This window comes from Vicugna pacos, chromosome 29 (genome assembly GCF_048564905.1).
Source record: "Vicugna pacos chromosome 29, VicPac4, whole genome shotgun sequence".
Taxonomy (NCBI): domain Eukaryota; kingdom Metazoa; phylum Chordata; class Mammalia; order Artiodactyla; family Camelidae; genus Vicugna; species Vicugna pacos.
In genome coordinates, this window is record NC_133015.1 from 16021306 (window position 1) to 16043257 (window position 21952).

General features: G+C 35.7%; 1 protein-coding gene across 1 annotated transcript in view; it reads right to left on the minus strand.

The window, feature by feature from the left end:
• Positions 1-21952, minus strand: part of C29H8orf34 (chromosome 29 C8orf34 homolog) — a 284320-nt gene that overhangs the window by 175133 nt on the left and 87235 nt on the right. The window contains 1 exon segment of the mRNA XM_072951848.1: positions 18745-18911. Within this exon segment, the coding sequence (XP_072807949.1) occupies positions 18745-18911 (167 nt within the window).

Consider the following 21952-nt stretch of genomic DNA (forward strand, 5'->3'; position numbering starts at 1 on the left):
TACATACATATTTCTGAAATTGTGATTACATGAATACTGCAACGCTGTTCCCAAAATCTTTATGTATTTATGGTGCAAAAGTGTCAGATTAGGGCAATGCAAAACACATAGCTAGTATTCAGTTTTAATGATATCTTCAAGTAGGAAACATTAAAGTGGACAAATGATCTCATTTCGGAAGATCAATTAACAAATTCATTGAAAAGTATTGTTTAACAAATACATATATGTACATACGTAAATATTTTACATTTATCCTTATTGTTAGTATTAAAAATCTACGTTTGCTTTTCACAGCAGATAGAAAGCTCAGTCGGTATGTTCATGTACTGAAATCTATGTGAGCAATATAAGCTCTCCTTGGCATTAAAATATAAAAGGCAGGCTAGTCTGCAATTTCTCTATGCTTTTTCCTGTGATGTAAGTGCTCTCTCTCAGCCACAAGAGATACACTTGCACACAGAAGGCATTTTTCCTTACCTCTTTTTTATACGATTCACAGGCACACAGCCATCTGTCTACATCAAGCTTGACCAAGAGCGCCGTAAGCACAGCAGGATTAAGGACTACTTTTAAGGCATCTACAGCCTGTGAGGGCTCCATTCGTATCTTTAGATGAAAGGCATGATGACCAGTTCCTGATGGACCGACACTGTAGCCACTGCCACACCTGCTTCAAGTTCAGGGCTAGAAGACCGACGACTGCTACCCTAAATATAAAGGTCCCAAAGGATAATTCCCTTCTGGACATTTACTAATGAAATCTGAGCAGAATTTCAAATAAATGCCTCATTATGTGGGAAGGAGACATAGCAGCAAAGTAATGTGGCCCTGGGACTAAATGAATCTAGGTCTAGCCAGAGGCACAAAGCGCTCCCTCTGTGGCTTGTTGGAACGGCTCTTCTTGAGATCACTGAGGTCGACCACTTACGTGCTCGCAATGCTTAATCTCCAAAGGTGGGCAAGTTCCTTCCGGCAGGGACCTGCTCTTCGCTAAGGGCCAGGGCCATTCCCCAGTAATTCCCTTGCATAGTACACCTCTTCCATCAGTTTTCATGATCAGAGATCAAAAAAAAATAGCCATCCCATTCTCTTCAGTAGAGGAAGCTCCTTTTGTCCCAGACTTCTGTGCCTGCCAGTCAGCATAAAACATCTCACATAATTTTCTGACCACTTGTGTGTTATATTATGATTTCTAATTTAATGAGAAGACGCCCAGAGTTAAGTCAGCGCATCTTGTACCTTAAGTTGTACACATATGACAAGGAATCTTGTTAAAAGGTAGACTAGGATACGGCAGCTCTGGGCTGGGAGGACTGAGACTCCACACTGCCTGCAAGCTCTAAGGTGACGCCTCTGCTGCTGGTTCAGAAGCACCCACTGGGTAGGAGTGAATAACTTACTTCACAGGCTTTTACTTAGCATGAAAACATTTGTGCTCCTGGCAGTAGCTGAGGGTGTATTTCAAGCTGTGTATTAAGTTAGGCAGGGGAACTGCAATCAATACTGGATGTTTCACAGTCCAATGAGGTCAGTTTGCATTTTTTCATCAGCACAAGGACTGCCCTCCTCACCACAGGTGCGCATCAAGGCTACGCTGCTGAATACTGACTGCGTAGCACTGCTCTCTGTAGGTGGGACATGGGTCTCCTGTTTCCGGGGTTGAGTGGGTTTGGACATTGACTAGGTTCATGAGAACAATCCCCAGCTAACAGCCAGTGAGAAAATGAAGATCTTAGTGCTTCAAGAAAAAGCTCTGAATTTGGCCAATGACGTGAAGGAGTTTGGCAGAAGACCCCAAGTCCAGGTGAGACTGCAGCCCCAACCAGCACCTTAATTTCAGCCTGCCCAGACCTTGAGCAGAGGACCCAGCTAACCTGCACCCACACCCCTGGGGCACAGCAATCATAGGGTAAAAATTTTGTATTTCTTAAATCTGCTAAGTTTGTGGTAATCTGTTACACAGTAATAGAAATTGAATATAATATCTAAACTTTAATTAGCAATTATTTCATACCAGGCACTACATTAAGCAATTAAGACACACTATCTCATTTGATATTTTACAAAAAAAACCTTAAGAAATAGGTACCATTTTTACTGCGATTTTATAGCAAAAGTAACTGAGACACAGAGAGATTAGGAAACTTTCCCAAAGTCACAAAACTAGTAACTGGCAGTATTCCAAGCCCCTGCAAGTCATTCTTAACTCTCCATCTGACAGGAGACAGATACTGAGACACAGGAAGAAGCAAGTTACACAGTATAGTCACGCATATAAGTTTTTGCCCATGCTCTCCCTCCCTGTTCCTCCACCTTCATGCAATAAGCCTTTTTACAAGACACTGGTCACAATGGACCCCTAGTAGCTTTAGGATAGATCATGCTATTTTTTTCCTTCATAGTCTCCCCTGTTCTCTCCCCACTGATTTAAATAACCATCAGTGCTGGAACTGTATACATTTTCCTTCCAACTTCCAAATAATCAGAAGCACAAAGGTTGACAAATGGTGTCCAGCACAGTATCTGTCACAGAGTGACACTGCAGAAATGATTTATTGAACACTGAATGAAAATAAATCCCCTTATGGACTTAAATGAGCAGCTAAAACATGACAAAGTCACAGAAAAGACACACTCGTCTGTTCCTCCGCATCTTTGTTTCCCAATATCCTACTGAAACCTAGCAGTCAGTCCCTTTCTCCGACCTCCTCCTTCTGTTCTTTCTTCTTCTTCTCTTCTGTCTTGATGAGTCACTTAATTCCTAGGATAAGTAGCCTCATTGTTGGTCAAAGGGTAATTTGAATCTGACCTCCTCATGAATTAATGTGGAAGCAGCTTACTCTAAAAGGAGAAACATTCTGGTTAAGCTTTTGGGGATCAAGCTCAGATTCCAAAGGATCAGCTAATTAGGCAATTTAATTTACAAGAAAATGATTCCCCCACAGAGAAGGTTAATGGATTTTTCAGTGTAAAATTATTTGCCTGGAACTAAGTGCTGAGTAAGATGCCGAATATAAATGTGTAATGAGTTAATTACAAAACACAGAAACATGGAAGCTAACAAACTTTATTTTACCCTGCAGGGACATAATGTAGTCTGAAGCACTGTTCAACTAGTATGTAGAGACAGCAAGAATTGTTCCCTGGTTCTATTAATGTACTGAAATTCAATAAAACACACATTTTGTCTTTGTTGATATGAATAACATTGGCTGTATGTATGGTAGAAATGATCTGTAAGTCAAATCAAAAGTAAATTAAGAAAACTTGAGTTTAAGAGAATTTCTTGTTAGCATTCTCGTCTCATGATCAATCAAATGTGGCTTGTGGAAGACTGAGAGAGAAAGAAAACTTCTAAAAGGAGGTATATGACCATCAGAACTGAAATCAGTGTGAGCTGTGACAGGGAAATTCAACTGACATTTAAATGCTATCTGTGGATGGTATCTATCGTGCCTTCGATCTCCATTACTATAAGTGTTTTGAAGTCCATAGGAACTTTGTGGCCCTCTGCAACAAACTCAAAATGCCATAAGGCTGACACAACAGGAGGGACACAGGCCCTGCTGGCTTTCCCGTGGGTGGCTGCAGTCACGGTCTGATCCGCGCCATCCTCCTCTCCATCAGGCATCCGTGACATGGCTGCCCTTGGTCATTTCCACCACCTGCTCTTGCACCCGGATCCTGGGGTCCCCTGTGAGGCTGACTACACCTCCCGACCTCCCCGTTACACCTCAGTCTGCGAGACAAGTTCACAGCCTGCCTAAAAGACATACAGGATTTCAATGTTAGTAACTATCAAAACACTGAACAGGAAATTTACAGAACACTTCTCTTAAAATTAGTAGTAGTTTTAGCATCTTTTTCTTGTTTAAAAATGCCTATGTACAAAATCAAACAATAAGGAACTAATAACGTAAACAAATGAAAGACCCTCCCATCTTAATTCTGCTTTGCTAAGCTAACCATGGACGGTGGTTTGGTTTAATATATACAGACAGAAATAGATACCTATATATTTTTATGTATTTATAGCTCATATAAATTTATACAGCTTTTGACCAATTTTTTCAATAACTAGATGACATATGTAATATTTCCTACTTGTTTTAAAAATCTAATAATTTTATATATTTGTGTATATATTTCTGTTGCTTTTTTTTCTTAACTAGTATTTGAACTTAATTCAAATTAGACAATGTAAGTTTCTACCAATATGGCTAACTGAATGCCACAAAAGGCTCTCTGCCATTCCAAATACAGAAATGCTAAATAAAGCATAACACAATAAGATAAAGACACAGATATGGTAAAAATGTTGGAACTACCACACTGGAAAATTAAAGCAACCATGATTAATATGCTAAGAGCTCAAATGGATAAAGAAGACAGCATGCAAGAACAGAGGGGCAATTTCAGCAGAGATGAAATTCTAAGAAAGAATCAAAAAGAAGTGCTAGAGATCAAAAACTGTAACAAGAACGAAGAGTGCCTCTGATGTGAGCATTTGTAGACTAGACATGGCTGAGGAGAGAATCTCTGAGCTGGAGAATATGTCAACAGAAACTTCCAGAACAGAAAAGCAAAGAGGGAAGAAACTCAGAACAGAATATCCAAGAACTGTGAGCCAACCACAAAAGGCAGAACATACACGTAACAGAAGGAGAAGAAACAGAAACAGAAGAAATATCTGCAGCAATAATAACAGAATTTCCCAAAATAAATGTCAGCCACCAAATCACAGATTCAGGAAGCTCAGAGATAAATGCCCAAAACCCCTACACTTAAGCAAAATCATATTCAAACTGCACAAAATCAAAGATTAAAAAAACTTGAAAGAAGTCAGAGGAAAATAAAACACCTTACTTATGGAAGAACAAAGACATAGATTACTTCCAAAACTTCTCAGGAACCACACAAGCAAGAACAAAGTGAAGTGACTATACAGTGTTGAGAGAAAAGTCTTACCAATCTAGAACACTGAACCCTTCGAAAGTGAAGTAGAAATAAAGATTTTCTTGCTCAGATAAAAACTGTAATTTATGGCCAGTAAATGTGTTTTGTAAAAAAGATGAAAAGAAGTTCTTCAGAAAGAAACAAAATTACGTACATAAAAAACTTGAATCTACATAAATAAAGGGAGAGCACCAAAGAAAGAATAAGTGAAGGTAAATAAAACAATTTTTAATTTTCTTTTTTCTTAATTGGCCTAACAGGTAACAACATTCTGTTCAAAGTAACAATAGCAACAATGTATTTGATTATGTGTATATATGCCTGTATGTATATGTATGTCTATACGCTTATGTATGCCTATGTGTAAGTGAAATGAATGATAGCAACGATGCAAGGGACGGGATGGAGAAATTATGATTACTTTGTCATTATAAAGTACCTGTACTACCTGTGAAAAGGTACACTGTTATCTGAAAGTGGACCTGGTTAAGTCTCAAATGTACACTGCAGATTCTGTGGAAGCCACCAAAATTTTTTGAAGTATAACTGACATGCTAAGGAAGAGAATATGGAATAACGAGAAATTCAATTAAAACTGAAATGGCAGAAAAAGAATGGAAGACAAATATAGGAACAAAGGACAAGACAATGAATAAAAAGTAGTAACAAATATGGTAGATATTAATGTTTTTAAAAAATTATTTTATTTATTTATTTTTAATTTTTAAATTTTTTTAGTGGAGATACTGGGGATGGAACCCAGGACCTTTACCACTGAGCTATTACCCTCCACCCATAGGTATTAATCTTATTATATCAACTACACTTTAAACATCAATGGTCTAAAAGCACCAGTTAGAAGACAGATATTGTCACAGTAAACCAGAAAACAAGACTTAGCTACATCTGTCCATAATAAACATGCTCTAAATATAAAGACACATAGAGATCACAAAGAAATGGATGGAAAAACATGTATCAGGATAATAATAATCAGAAGAAAGGAGGAGTAGCTACAATTTCTGACAGAGTAGATTCCAGAGCAAGGAAAGTTATCCCAAATAAAGGGGAGCATTCAGCATGATAAAAGGGTCAATTCTCCTAGAACACAGTAACTCCTAAGATGTGTGTGCCTAACATATACATGTAACCTTCAAAATACATGAGACAACACCAGAAAGAACTGCAAGGAGAAACAGATGGATTCACTGTTATAGTTTGAGATTTCACCATCCCTCTATCAATGGACAGATCTAGCAGGGAAAAAATCAGTAAACACATAGCTGAACTCAACAGCACCATCAATCAGTTGTACATAACTGACATATACTGACTACTATATCCATCAACAGAAAAATACACATTCTTATCAAGCTTATATTGAGCATTTGTCAAGATAGACTATACTCTGAGCCATAAAATAGAACTGAATAAATTTAAAAGAATAAAAATCATGAATGTCTATTTTCAGACCACAATGAGATTAAACTAGAAATCAGTAACAGAAGGAAAATGGAAAATCACAAAATAACTGGAAATTAAACAACACATTTCTAAATAACACATAGGTCAAAGAAGAAATCTCAAGAAAATATTAAAAATATGTTGAACTAAATGAATACGCAAACTTACCAAAATCTGTGGATGCAGCAAAAGCAGTGCTTAGAGAAAGATGTTCACTGAATACATATATTAGAAAAGAAGAGAGATATAAAATCAACAATTTAAGCTTCTAGTTTAAGAAACTAGAAAAAGAAAAGCAAATTCAATTCAAAGTAAGGAGAAGGAAAGAAATAAAAATTAAAGCAAAACCAAGGAAACTTCTGATACAGGAAATCAACAGAGAAACTAAAATAAAACTGGATATTTGAAAAGCTGAATAAAATTGATAAGCCTCTAACCAATTTAAATGAAAAACAGAGAAGTAAATTACTAAAATCAGAAATAAAAGAGGGGACATTAAAAGGATAAGAAAGCAATAGTATGAACAACTGTGTGCATACAAATTTGAAAACCTAGATGAAACAGATCAATTCTTTGAAAGACACAGGGTCAAAACTCATGTAAGAAAAAAAAAAAAGAAATAGACTATTTGAATAAGCCTGTACTTACTTAAAGATTGAATCCATAATTAATCAACTTCCAGAACAAAAAGCACCAGGTCTACATGAGTTCACCTGTGGATTCTACCAAGTATTTCAGGCAGAAATTATACCAATTCTCTACAATCTCTTCAGGAAGACAGAAGCAAAGGGAATATTTCCTGTGTCATTCTTAAAGGTCAAATTACTCTAATACCAAAAGCAGACAAAGACAATGTAAGAAAACTATAGACCAATGACTCCCATGAGCACACATACAAAAATCCTCAACAAAATATTAGTATACAGAATCCAACAATGTATAAAAAGAATTATAAACCATAACTAGTGACATTTATCCTAGGTATACAAGGTTGGTTCAACATTTAAAAATCAATTAATGCAATTCATCATACCAACAGGCTAAAAAAGAAGACTCACACGATCATGTCAATAGATGCAGAAAAATATGACAAAAATTTAACACCCATTCATGATAAAAACTCTCAGTAAACTAGGAATAGAGGGAAATACACTCATATTGAGAAAAAATCCTACAGCTAAAATCATATTTAATGGTGAAGCTCTAAGCTTTCCCACTAAGATCAAGAACATAAATCTGAAGAACAAGGCAAGGATGTTTTCTATCATGAGTATTTTTCAACACTGTACTTCAATTTCTAACTAATGTAATAAGATAAGAAAAAAGAATTAAAAAGTATATAGATCAAGAGAGATGAAATAAAATTGTCTTTGTTAACAGATGACATGATCATCTATTTATAATATGCAAAACAACTGTAAAAACTCCTGGAACTAATAAGAAATTATAGCAAGATTGCAGGATACAGGGTAATATACAAATGTCAACTGCTTTCCTAAATACCAAAATGAACAAGTGGCATTTGAAATTAAAAACACAGTACTATTTATATTAGCATCCCCCAAAATAAAATATTTAGGTATAAATCTAACAAAATACATGCAAAATCTACATGGCAACTACTAAACCTACAAAACTCTGATGAATGAAATAAGAAAAAAAGAACTAAATAAATGGAGAGATATCCCATGTTCATGGATAGGAAGACCTTATTATCAAGATGTAGTTCTTCCCATCTTGATCTATAGATTGAGTGCAGTCCCAATCAAAATCCCAGCAAGCTATTTTGTGGATTTCAACAAAATTTTAATGTTATACAGAGAATCCACACAGTATTGAAGCAGAAGAACCAAGATGGAGGACTGACATACCTGACTTTCCCATAAATCTAAAGTAATCAAGATGGTGTCATGGTGAAATAGACAAATAGATCAATGAAGAAAACAGAAAGCCTAGAAACAGACCCACATAAATATACCTAGATGATCTCTGACAAAGGATCAAAGGCAATAAAATGGAGAAAAAGTTCTTTCAACAAATGGTACTTAAACAATTAGACATTCACATGCATAAAAAAATGCATCTAGACACACACCTTATATCCTCCACAAAAATTAACTCAAAATGGATCACAGACCTAAATATAAATTGCAGAACTAAGAAACTCCTAGAAAATAACAAAGAAGAAAACCTAGATGACCTTAGGTAAGGTGATGCCTTTTAGATACAATACCAAAGTCACAATCCATGAAGAAGTAACTGACAAGCTAGACTTCATTAAAAACTTCCACTCCATGAAAGACAACGTGTCAAGAGAACAAGAGGACAACCACAGACTAAAAGAAAATGCAAAAGATACATTTGATAAAGACTGTTATCCAAAATATACAGAACATATACAAATGAGTGAAGTGGTCAAAAGATAAAAACAGCTCTTAAAACTTAACAATAAGAAAACAAAAAGCCCAATTTAAAAAATGGGCCAAATATATGAACAGATACCTCACCAAAGAAGATATACAGATGGCAAATAAGCGTATGAAAAGGTGCTCAACATCACATGTTATTAGGGAATTGCCAACAAAACAACGAGATATCACTGCACATCTATTAGAACTGCTAAAAATCTAAAAATCTTACAACATCAAATGCTGGTAAGGATGTAGAGCAACAGGAACTCTCCTTTCTTTATGGTGGGAATGAAAAACAGTATGGCCACTTTGGAAGAAAATTAGTCAGTTTATTGTAAAACTAAACATATTCATACCATACAACCCACCAATCAGGTTCTGTGGTATTTACGTAAATGAGCTGAAAACTTACGTTCAGAGAAAAACTTGCACACAGATGTTTTTAGCAGCATTATTTACAACTGCCAAAACTTGGAAGCAACCAAGATGTACTTCAGTAGATGAATGGAGAGAGAAACTGCGGTACATCGATACGATACATTATTCAGTGTTAAAAAGAGCTATCAAGCTATAAAAAGACACGGAGGAAACTTAAGTGCATTATTAGTAATGAAAGAAGCCAGTCTCAATAGCCTATATATAGTATGATTCCAACTTTACAAACTCTGGAAAAGAAAAAACTATGGAGACAGTTAAAAAGATCAGTGGTAGCTGGGGGGTGGGTGCTAGAGGCATGAATAGAGCATAGAGGATTTATGGGCAGTGAAACTATTTTATGATACTATAATGATAAACATATGTCATTAAACATTTTTCATTTCCAAAAGAATGAACAACACTAAACATGAATGCTCATTTAAAGTATGAACTTTGGGTGATAATAAGTGTCAATGTACGCTCATTTATGATAACAAACCTATCACTCAGGTGGGATGTAGACAGTAGGAAAGGCTGTGCATATGCGGGAAAGGATGGTTTGCAGTAAATCTCTGTAGCTTCAGTTCAATTTTCCTGTGAATTTAATATTGTTTTCTGTGAAAACTAAGGTCTATTTTTTTTAAAGGAATTAAAGAATGAATATATGCTACAACATAGATAAACCTTGTAAACATTATGCTAGGTTAAAAAAGCCCTTCACAAAAAACCACATACGTTACATGTATGATTCCATTTACATATAATGCTCAAAACAGGCAAACTCATAAGACTGAAAATAAATTAATTCTTGCCTAGAGGTGAGGGAGTGAGTGGTATTAGGGACAAAGAGTGACTGCAAATTGGGTTTCTTCTGGGCGAGTTAGACTGAGTTAGACTGTGGGATGGTTGTACAAGTCTGTGAATACAGTAAAAATCCCTGAATTATACTTTATATTGGTGAATTATATGCCATGTGTATATCTCAATAAAAATGTTTAAAAAATAATATAAGCAGATTCATGTTTTAGTACTAAGACACATTTTCAGTTGATAGTAAGAACATTTTCAGGTCAAATTTTCACATTTTTAGTTCTTTATATCACAAGCAAAATGGTGAGAAGAGCAATTTCAGTATACCCAGCACAAAAAAGTGTGATCATATTAGAAAAGTATATACATTCAACACTAGGAAATTCACTGTCAAAGATCAAATTCTGGTTTTCAAAGTGCTACTATGAAATTAAAATGACAATTTCTGTTTCTTTTCAGAATTATTCAAACATTGTGCTTAGAACAGGCACAGAGTTTTGGAAAACTTATCAGAGGTCAGGGTTATGAGACATTCCCATAGCAAGTGGCCACATGATTGTCCTGAAATACTTTAAGGTAAAATTTAATCATTTCATTTTGGAAACATAACAAATGTCAAGTTTAATTTTGACTCCATGAATATTCTCATGGTATAATATTATGTAGCCATGATTTTTATATATAAAATTTGTTACTTTTTCTTCAAATTTACAGTGAAATGCAATTGAGTTTTGATAAATGTAACATAGTGAATTCTGATAAATGTATACACCTAAGTAACGAACACCACACTGAAGTGTAAAACATTTCTATCACCCTAGAAAGTTTCCTCATGCCAATCCCTCACTGCCCCCGCTATGCTCTGATTTCTATCGCCGCAAATTAGTTTTGCCTGTTCTTGAATTTCTTATGATTAAATCAGCACGGTATGCAATCATTTGTGTCTGGTTTCTTCCGTTCAACACAATGTTTACGATTGTCTTATTTGGCTTAGGCTGCCATACAAAGTAGCTTAGACCAGGCAACTTTAACAACAAAAACTTATTTTCTCACAGTCATGGAGGCTGGAAAGTCCAAGATCAAGGTGTCAGCAGGTCTCTGTCGGGTGAGGGCTCTCTCCTTGGGTTGCACACGGCACTTTCTCATGGTGTCCTCACATGGCCTTTCCTCAGTTCACACACGGAGAGAGTTCTCTCTTCCTCTTCTTACAAGGCCACCAGACCCACTGGATGAGGAACCCACCCTAACAACCGCATGTTACCTTAAGTACCTCATAAACGCCCTATCTCCAAATACCACCTATCACGTCAGGAGTTCTGGTATCAACACATGACGTTCATGGGGCCGGGGGAAACAACTCAGTCCACAGCAATGAGATTCTTCATACTGTCACATGTATCAGTACTTAATTCATTTTTATTGAATAGTACTCCACTGTGTGAATATACCACAATTTGTTTACAGTGACTGTAATTTTGTTTTCTGTTTGGGTTATTTTGAATAAAACTGCTTTCATATACAAATATTTGTGAATACATGCTTTATTTCCCTCAGGAAAATATCTAGGAACTGCTAGACCACAGGACAGGTACATATTAAACTTTATAAGAAACTGCCAGACATTTTCTCCAAAGTGACTGCTAAGTTTTCATGCCCATGAGCAATGTTTGAGAATTCCAGCTACTCCACATTTTTGACAACATTTGGTGCTGAGCGTCTTTCATTTAGCCACTGCAGTTGGTGGGAAGAGATACTTCAATGTTGTTTTAATTTGCATTTCCTTGATAGCTAATGACATTGAACAGCTTTTCATGTGGCTTATTTATCATTTGTTTATCTCCTTTTGTGAATTGTATATTGAAATTATTTATTAGGTTATTTGTGCTTTTGAAAAACTGATTTGCAGGAGCTCTGTACACATTCTAGATACAAGTCCTTTGTCAAGATATATTGCATGTATTTTCTCCCAGTCAATGGTATGCCTTTGCATTTAAACAAATGTAAACATGTCCCTCTTTTCATTTTCTGAGAAGTTTCTAATTTTAATGTGGTCTAGTTTATGAAATTTTTCTTTCACCCTTAGTAATTTTTTTTTATCTCTAGGAACTCTGCCTGCACCAAGGCTGCATACATTCTACATTTCCTTCTAGAATTTCATAATCTGTTTTTATGTTTGCTTGTAATTCATTTCAAAATAACTTTTATTAGGGTATGAAGTAGAAGGTCAAAGTTCTTTTTTTTCTGTACATTTATCCAATTGTTCCAGCACTAACACTTGAAAATATTTTCCTTTCTATATTATATCAAATTGCCTTGAAGTGTTTGTTGAAAACTAACTGACCAGATATATTTCTGAACTTTAATCCATTCCACTGATCTGTTTGCTTAGTCTTATGTCAATACCACATTGTCTTGATTATTACAGCCTTAGGTAAGTCTTGAAGTGAGATACTGTAATTCCACAGATGATGCCCCTCTTCCTAGATGATTTTGGCCATTCAAGGCCATGATTTCCACATAAATCCTAGAATTAATCAATTTCTTTTTTCAAGCCCATTAGGAATTTGATTCAGAGTGTACTGGATCACAGAGATCTAACTGAATAATACTTTGTTATGAATATATGTATCTATATTCGTAAGGGATATTCACCTGTAATTTTTTTTAATGTCTTTGTCAGGTTTTGATATGAGCTATATGGTCTCAAAACAATGAGAAATTCTCCCTCTTCTCTATTTTCTGAAAAAGTTTGTTTCATTTGGCATTGTTTCTTCCCTTAAATATCTGATAGAGTTCACCAATGAAATCTTGAAGTTTTCTTTAGGGAAAGGATTTTCCTTGCAAATTCAATTTCTTTAACATATGCAGAAATACTCAGGTGTACTATTTCTTCTTGTTTTTTCTCTCGTATGATGTACTTCGCCAGAATTTTTTCCCGCTATATTTAAGTTGTCAACTGTGCTGGCATAAAGTTACTTGCAATATTCTTTTGTTATCCTTTGTGTCTGTAAGATCTGTAGGGCAGTTTGGGCCTGTCTCTCCCATGTAATACTGGTAATTTGTGCTCTTCTACCTTTTTCTTTGTCATTATTACAAGGAATTTGTCAATTTCAATATTGCTAATATTCTCTGTTGGCCTTTTTTCTATTTGCAGGTATGCTGGTAACATACCCTATCAGCTTTTGTTTACCTGAAATTGTTTTGTCAGCCAGACATTTTATGAACTCATATTATAGGTTCATATTTTTCACCAAATTTGAAAAAAAAAAGCTGGATGTTCTTTCTTTTTTTCCCATTCTTTCTCCCCTCTCTTTCTAGAATTCTGATTAATGTTTTATCATTTTCTATTCTCCTACTGGTCACTGAAGCCCTTTTCATTTTGTTTTACATTTTTTTAAATCTCTGGTCTTCAGTATGGATTATTTCTGTTGACTTATCTTCAAGTTTACTCTTTAAACATGGTTCACATCAAACTAACACAACATTGTAAATCACCCATACTTCAATAAAAACAGATTTAATGTGATAATATGATAAAACAGAAGCTCATTAGTACACTGTCCTTAGATCTATGCCAGAGTCATTTAACAAGTAACTTTTCTACCCTAAGCAGTTTATCTTTCAAGTGTTCCTGTAAATATAATATCAAGAAGGAAGACAGAAATAATAAGGTGATACAAACTGCACTGCCCATAGCTTCTTAGTTATTAGCAAGACTTCTCTGTATTTACAGGAGACAATTTAAGAATTCAGTTAACTCAGAAATCTCTATTCCATGCTCCTTCTGTTGTAAAAAGTAGACTTTCTAATATTTTATTCCTTTTGCTTCAGGATCTACCACACCAAACAAAACTCATATCCACTAACATTAGAGTTTTTCGTTGTATGTTCTACACATCACCTGCAACAGAATCTCTTGAAGGACAGGAAGAAGGGCATTCCTGATGAAAAATGTTGTTTCATGGGCTGTATCCAAATCTAACGAAACAAAAATTGGGGTAAAGGCCACTGGAACTGGCACTTAAATAACCTTCTTATGATTATTAAGCAAACCAAATCTTGAGAATCATCCCTAAGTATTTTAACAGTTCATGAAACATGTCTGTATTTGTGCAAATCTGAACTCCCAGGAATGTGCAGAATCACTTTATAAGTAGAGAAATTAATAAGCCTATGAATAAATTAATGTACTAATTGAGAGCTAAAACAAAGACCTAAAAAACGTTTCATTCTATTCAGACGCCAGCATTCACAAGATTCACTGTTCTGTTCTTTCAAAGCCTAAAGAGGTCAAGGCAATTAGAAAAACAAAGGGCACAATATTCTTAGTGCTGTGTATTAATACGTGCTAGTGCTGGTCACATAGCTGGTGCATGAACAGCTGCTTAAGAACGGATTTTCTCAAATGTTTGCACTATAATCCAGACAGACAAGCACTGTGCAACTCCACTCAGACCACCCTTAAACCCAAGCTCACTTGGCATCTGTGCAGGCAATGATGGCACGAAGCACCTTGTTTATGGTAATATAGTTTTAAATTTTATATGATTATAAATAAGACTAGGAAGTATAAAGCATGATTAATGCTGTTTTTCCTTTTCAGCATCTCTGGAATGTGATTTTTAGATACTTGCACCTCATCATCAATTCTGAGAAAATCTAAAAAAACCTTTTTAATGTAATGTCCTATACTAAAATGTGAAGTAGCTTTCAAATAATTTGATGACATTTTAAAATGAGTAAAAATTATATTGAGAATAATAAAAACATAATTGCAATTAGGATTTCATCAAAAATAAAATTTCAAAATCCATGAAATACAATGAAAGTGGACTCACATTTACAAGCTGAGCTATCTTTTAAACTAGTGAAGTTCTTCAAATTTTCTGTGAAAATTAACGGTGTAAAATATCTCTTACTGCTCCACTGTAATTTGTCTTTTCACTTTTGAAAAATTACTGACTTAATAACTTTCAAAAATAATACAAAGATTATAATTTTATTCACTGTGATCAATTTCCAACATAATTACTAAAATATTTGAGACTATCTTATATTTGAAGTTGAGAACTACTTAGTTTGAGGTGAACTGGCAAATATCTTACTCAGTATCTTCAGTAATTACAGCACCAATTTCAGAGGTGCTTACAATTGTTGTATCTTAAAACTCCACAAATTTGGATGTTTTATTTTCTGGTATATATAAATTCCACATTAAACTATTTTTGTACCATGGATTTATAAGTAGTATTTAAAGCAATTACAGAAAATACTTGACCTACTTAAAAATTATGGATGCTGTATTGTATTTTCACATGCCCAGTACACTTAGAAAAGAAATCCACAAATACACAATTAAACAACTGTGAAGAATTAAGTATTAATCAATATGCATTAACAATGCTAGCTAGCTTCCTTAACAAACAAAAGTCAATAGTTTTACTAATTTTTACTAGTTCAACTAAAAGTTTTTTCCCCCTTCAAATCAACCAATTTTACTGAGGAAGAATCAATCCTTATATGAATGTTAACTAATAATTATGCTTTTTACCTATTTATCAGTTCACAAAGTGTACAGACTGCTTCCCATGCATAATAAATACAATTTTCGGCCAGTTACACCTGGTATAGACAATGGCAAGTTAAACCCTCAAAATACATAGGCAATAGCAAATTCATTCTAAACAATGTGTAGATTCAAGAAGATATTTTAAATACCAGATGTGTCTGCTGCATTTTACAATGACTTCTTGAACTAAAATTTGATTTCCAAATAAATCTTCAAGAACTCAGCATTTGAATTTTCCTCAAATAGATACAATCACTTGTGTTTCTCTGGCATCCAAATTTCAAAAATATTGTCTTAAAACTCTTTAATAATAAACATAATGATGTAAACCTAATATTAAAAGGACCAGGAAGATAAAACATTATGCAGTTTCTAAATTGATTAAGTGGTGTTGCATAAATTGATTAATGTAGGACTTGAAAACCAATGGAATATTAATCGAGACGTACATACCTATTGAAGATATCAGCTTTGAAAATGGAGAAACTTAACAAGCATTTTATTTTATGCCATACTTCACATATCCACCCATTACTATATCATGGCTGAAAGTCTTAACTTTTGCATTAACTGAAACTATTCATCTGTTCAACTTCACGTAAGATACGAACATTCATTACCTTAGTTAAAGGCATAAGTAACATTATAAGCCATGAACTTATATACTTTTGAAGAAAACGGTGAGTCTGTATTTTAAATAAATATTTTTTAAATAACTGAATAATATTAATGGGTAGGAGTATTAGGGCCTTAAAGACAAACATATTTCATATCCAAATAATATTTTATTTAATTGATGAACTTCCTTGGCAAAAAAATTTTTGGACAGAATTTTCTGTTATATGACCTTTGTTTACTGAGACAACCAGGCAACAGGGTTCATATGGCATTATTTTAGGGGATAGCCCAGTGGACTTGGAACACTCCATGTTATTGCAGGGAAATCTCATAACCTAGAGACCAGCCTGTGCTCACATACGTGGAATCAGATGGAGAAAGTCGAACATCCAACTATCTCTCATTCTTAAATTTGCTCAGACAAGCTAAAATGTCTAAATGAAAAAAAAATAATAATGACGAATAACTACTAATTTATCACATTAGGGAGTCTCCAAAACCCAATCCTTTTGGTCTTCAGCTTGGGAGACTAGACACAGAGAACAGAGGGGTTGAGATCTAGCGATGCCAGCGCTGAGTGGACACCTGAGTCTCCTCGAAGAATCCCTTGATACTACTGAAGTGATATGAGTTCCTCCAATCTGACTAGACACTCCTAAGGTTATCACGAATCCCAAGGTGATTCCGAGAATGCTTGGATTCCTTCAAAAGATTCTCCTTGCAAGACAGAGTCTAACTGCCTTCATGTGGGTTACCAACTGACCAATGAACTGTCACATAAAGGAAAGGAAGGAGAGAGAGGGATATTGGCACAATCCAGTGTCAGTGCACCAACACACCAACACTGATGTTAAACAGGCAACATCCATTAACAGTCACCATTCAAGACTTGTCCTCTTCATTGTTACTGACTGAAGCAAAGGAACAATTTACAGACATAGTCATGGAGCGTAACTGCAAGACTCCATTCCTACAACAGAAGACCTACAGGGATAGTGACCACACTCGGCCTGCTGAACTACATGTACTTGTCCTCCAGCACTTACCAGAGGCATCGGTTTCTCGGAAACATTCCCTAGTCACCATCCCCCACTTCTGCGTTAGATGTTGTTTCTATGTACAACTGCATGCTTAACCACAGTAGCACCTGTACAAAAACTATTAGAGTGATGTATTTACAATTTCATCTTGAACACTAGAATGTAAAGTTCCTGCGAACAGGAACCATGATGATTTTTACATCCCCAGGACCAAGCCCAGTGCCTAGCACATCGTAAGCGCTCAGTAAACGTTTGTTGAATGGAAGCTGAATGAAGGGCGCCGCCACAACATCTGGCACATCTGCCACATTAATGATTTGGAGGCAGGGAGATAAGATTCCTTAATAAACACCCAGACTTAACTGTCCTTAGAAGAGAAAAAAAAAAAAGATGAACAGCATGAAGTGACAATCCCATGACACAGTCTCCTCAAAGCTGGAATGAATGCAGTTACAACATCAGAAAGTAGCAGTGACCCTGCCACCAATGACGCTTATGCATGGGGGCTTATATCATTTATTATGATCGCATTTTACTGCCATAAACACTTAAAACCCAGGAAGCCTGTTTTGAAAAAAAATAATTTAAACAAATCTATATATTCTGGGGCTCCTTTGTTAAATTTATTTGAAGCATTCGAGTGGTTTGATTATTTATTCACTTTCTAGTATATTGTTACAAAGTATTTGAAAACTGTTCTAATTAGTTAGAAGAGAAGAGCTAATGTCACTGAATTAGAAAACCCACTGCTGTATATGCAGACCACTCTCTCTGAAATCAAACTTCCTTCCCTTTTTTGAAAAAATGGTTTTACAAAAGGAAGTTCAATTAAAAAAAAACTTTTATGCAGAGATTTCTGATGAAACAAAAGTATACATTTACTTCATTAAAAGATCTAAAAGGATTTCTTACATACACAACACCAATAGGTTTTCATGAAAGTAAGGAACCTATAAAAACACTGAAATCTCTGCAAAGTTTCCTGTCATTTATGGAAGACAGAAAAACATTAATTTCACTATCTGTTCCTCTAAATTTAACTCATTTTTCTAAACCATCCTTGGAACAGGAAAACAACTTAGAATGAAGGCTGAAATATGTATGCTGGATACATTTTATAGACAAAAGATACGATTAAGGCAGTCATAATCGGAGAATAAGGTGGACAGACCTGAATTTGTATCATCACTGCACGCAGAATAAAGCTTGACTAAACAGTCAGAAGGTAAGTGCTGCATGTACAAAGCACAAAATACAGTCTGATAAATACTTCACATGCTCATGTGACTTCAACTTAATTCTTACATGCAACTCCATGAAAGTCTAATGTTAAGTATGTGTTAAATTTTTCTTTCCACTAACACAAAACTACTGAAAACCTCTTAAAATCTTTTAACCACTACACACTTTTACAATGCCAGAGAAGAAAAGAGAAATTATTAGTTTTTAGAATTACCCATCAATTCCATTGCATCATCTTCATTATCGATATCTTCTTCTGTTACAGATGGGGTAGGGCTGTGGACAGACTCAAAAGAATCTTGAGAGAGCATTGCTGCCAGAAGTTTCTTATGCTGCTGTTGCTGCTGTTTTAATCCTTTAGTCTTGGGCTCCACCTTTAAACTGAAGAAATAGTTAAATGTTAATTTTCAATGGTGATGACATCATGGGTTAGCTGTGGTAACTAAAGAAAATCTACAAACAAATTTTCACTCAAGTATTTTGCTTTGCAAATTTATGCACATATCAGTAAAATTTTCCCCAAGGGTAATAGAAATATTGACTGTCTTCTTTCTGAGACATCCTTTGGTACCTCATTAGCAATCTCCTAGATGGGTATATGTGAAGAAAATGGCAGACTGAAACTCCTGCCCCATTTCAGGGAGGAAACGCTAACCGGTTCCTAACAATTGCTGCCATGTGGGAATTAAGGCCCCCACTGTTAGTGGCTTTTCTAATTTTTTCAGAGGAAGCGGAGTCCAGACTGCTATGTGAAGTTCTCTGACTTACAAAACAAATGTCATGTCAAGAAAAACACATGTAATGGGATAACTATATTACCATACTATAAGGAGAAATTTTTTAAAAGAAAACTTTAATTTTTGTAAGTAAAATACACGTCTCACGGGTCTTATCATGCTGCCAAGATCTGGGGGTAGGATGGGGCAGGAGGAGGAATGAGACCAGAATCGGCATATAAATGTCTCTCAGTGTCTTCCAGTTAAGAGGGGTCTTTGGGAATCTTGGAAAAGTGTCCTTGTGATAAAGCCAGCCTCCTTCGGATGAAAGCTGTCTTTCACGGTTCTCTCCCCCAACCTCCCAAGATAGTGTCTGACTGGAAAACTTACATGTCCATGTGGCAACCATACAGTTTTTCAAACTGTCCCAAAATTCTTCTCTTCTCTATAATATGATTTCTTTCTATATTACTGTCCAAAGGAAGACAATGGCAAATGTCACCGTATGAGGAAAAAGACATCTTTTTGATGGCAGCCATTCTGCCAGGTGTGAGGTGGTATCTCACTGGGGCTTTGATTTGCATTTCCCTGATGATTAGTGACACTGAGCATCTTTCTAGTGTGTCTACTGGCCATCTACATGTCTTCTTTGGAAAAATGTCTACTCAGTTCTTCTGCCCAGGATCACAGCTGCCTCTTCTCCAGCTCTGCAGCTTGTGAACTGCAGGAGTGAACACTGCACCGCCAGAGAGAAAAGCAGTCCCTGCCACTACTAGGAAGTAGGGGTCTTGATGCAGAGAAGTGGTGAGTGAGTGGGAAGAGGTGGGGCTTGGGGGTCTTTCTCAGAGCACAGGTTTTGAATCTACATCTTAATGATAACAGGAGTCTTAGAGCTCCTCCCTGAAGAAGGCTGCATAGCAAAGCATTTAAGGACAGAATCTGGAGCAAGACAGACTGGCTCAGTCACCGAGTAACTACCCAGTCTTAGAACAGGGATGTAACTACTCTGGGACTTAGTTTCCTTACTCCTGAAATAGCGGTAACAATAATGTTTTCACGAGGATGAAATGGGTTAAGATACGAAAAGCACACAGAGCAGCCTACTAAGTGGTAATTAATATCATCATAAGTTCAAAGAAGACCATGGGCAGCATCCCAGATATTTACCTGTCTTTTCTTGAGCAGTAGCATCCCACATGCCACATACAGAGAAAGGAAATCAAAAAGAGGCCTTATGAAAAAATAAACAGCAGCTAGTATTCCAGTGTGGTGTTAATACACTCTAGGACCCCATTTTGCTTTGCTTTAAGGCGTTAAGTTCTAAACCAGGATCAGCTGGAAAAGGACAGTCTGAAGTGGCCGTCCCCTCCATGCCCTCCCACTGGGTGGCCTCCTTCTGACCATCTGCCCTCCTCCCCCGGACCCCCCTCCTCCAGGGGGGTTGATCTTGCTCCATTTTGTTTCACACTGATTCTAAACACGGGTTGGTATTAGTTTCATCTGGCCCCACGTGCTCTCGCTGGTGGAAAACTGGATGATTCCTCTCTTGACCTATCTCCCAAGTTCGTTCAGTTCACCATCGCAGCCTAGCAGGAAAATCTGTGCCCTTTCTCTTGACTGTAATCAGAAATTAAAGGGTTCTCTTTGCATTAAGGCCCAGGTTGTTGAAGAGATCACAAAGAGTTTCATTTAATTGCTGCATTTTGATTTATGCAAAAGAGCCCTTTTTTCTTTACATGTCTAGATATGATGTTTTTAAAATAAATTTAGCTGACATTTATTAAGTGCTTGCTATGTAGAAGGTGTTTTGTGTACCGAGCTGCAGAAATAAGACATATTTCCTTGTCATTCTCTTCACATAAAGCAAGTACTCTGAATCTAAGGTATTTTTTTCATATTGGTCTCACCCTGTACCTAGCACATTACCTTGTGTTAAGGCTCAGTAAATATTTAACAAATATTTCACTCTTTTTGAACCTCATTTTTCTAACACATTAAATAAAATAAGAATTAATTAATTTAAGTAGACATAGGATAAGTCCTCCAACTTGAGAAATGTGAAAATCCAGGGAAATAGAAAGACTGGCAGTGAAACAAAGGAAGGAAAAATTAACAGACTGAAATGTGAACAACGAGAAACAAAGGGTAGATAATAAACGCATAACTCCCCTCATCAGCTGACAGTGACCAAGGTCATTTCACGAAGGCTGAAGCAAGTGTTGTTTTCTTTAGTCTCATTAAAATACATGGTTTGGTCATGAAGATAGTGCTGCGCTACATGAACTAGACACTGATTAAATCCAAAATGTTTCCTCTCTAATAGTAAGACTCCACCTGTAAGTCTAGGAGTCCAGGGATGACTAGCAATGTGTTTCATAAGATAATTACTTGAATTAGGATATGTATTTCCTAGATAAATAAATGAATTCCTAAACAAATGAGAACAAACTTTGAACATACCAAAAAACATCTCATCAACATTCTGAAACATATGGTTAAGCTATATCCTTTTTTAGCTTTAAAGAGAAATTTGTGAGTCATAAGGTACAATTTTTATATGTTTTAGATATTTTTAAAGTTTCTGTTCTTCGGTTACTTTGGTAAATTCATTTTTGATCAATATTCTTTGTGCTTAAAATTTGCACGTTAGAATATTCCTAAATTACTAAGTTTGATTTAGTCTCTGCCATATGCATTTCATATTTT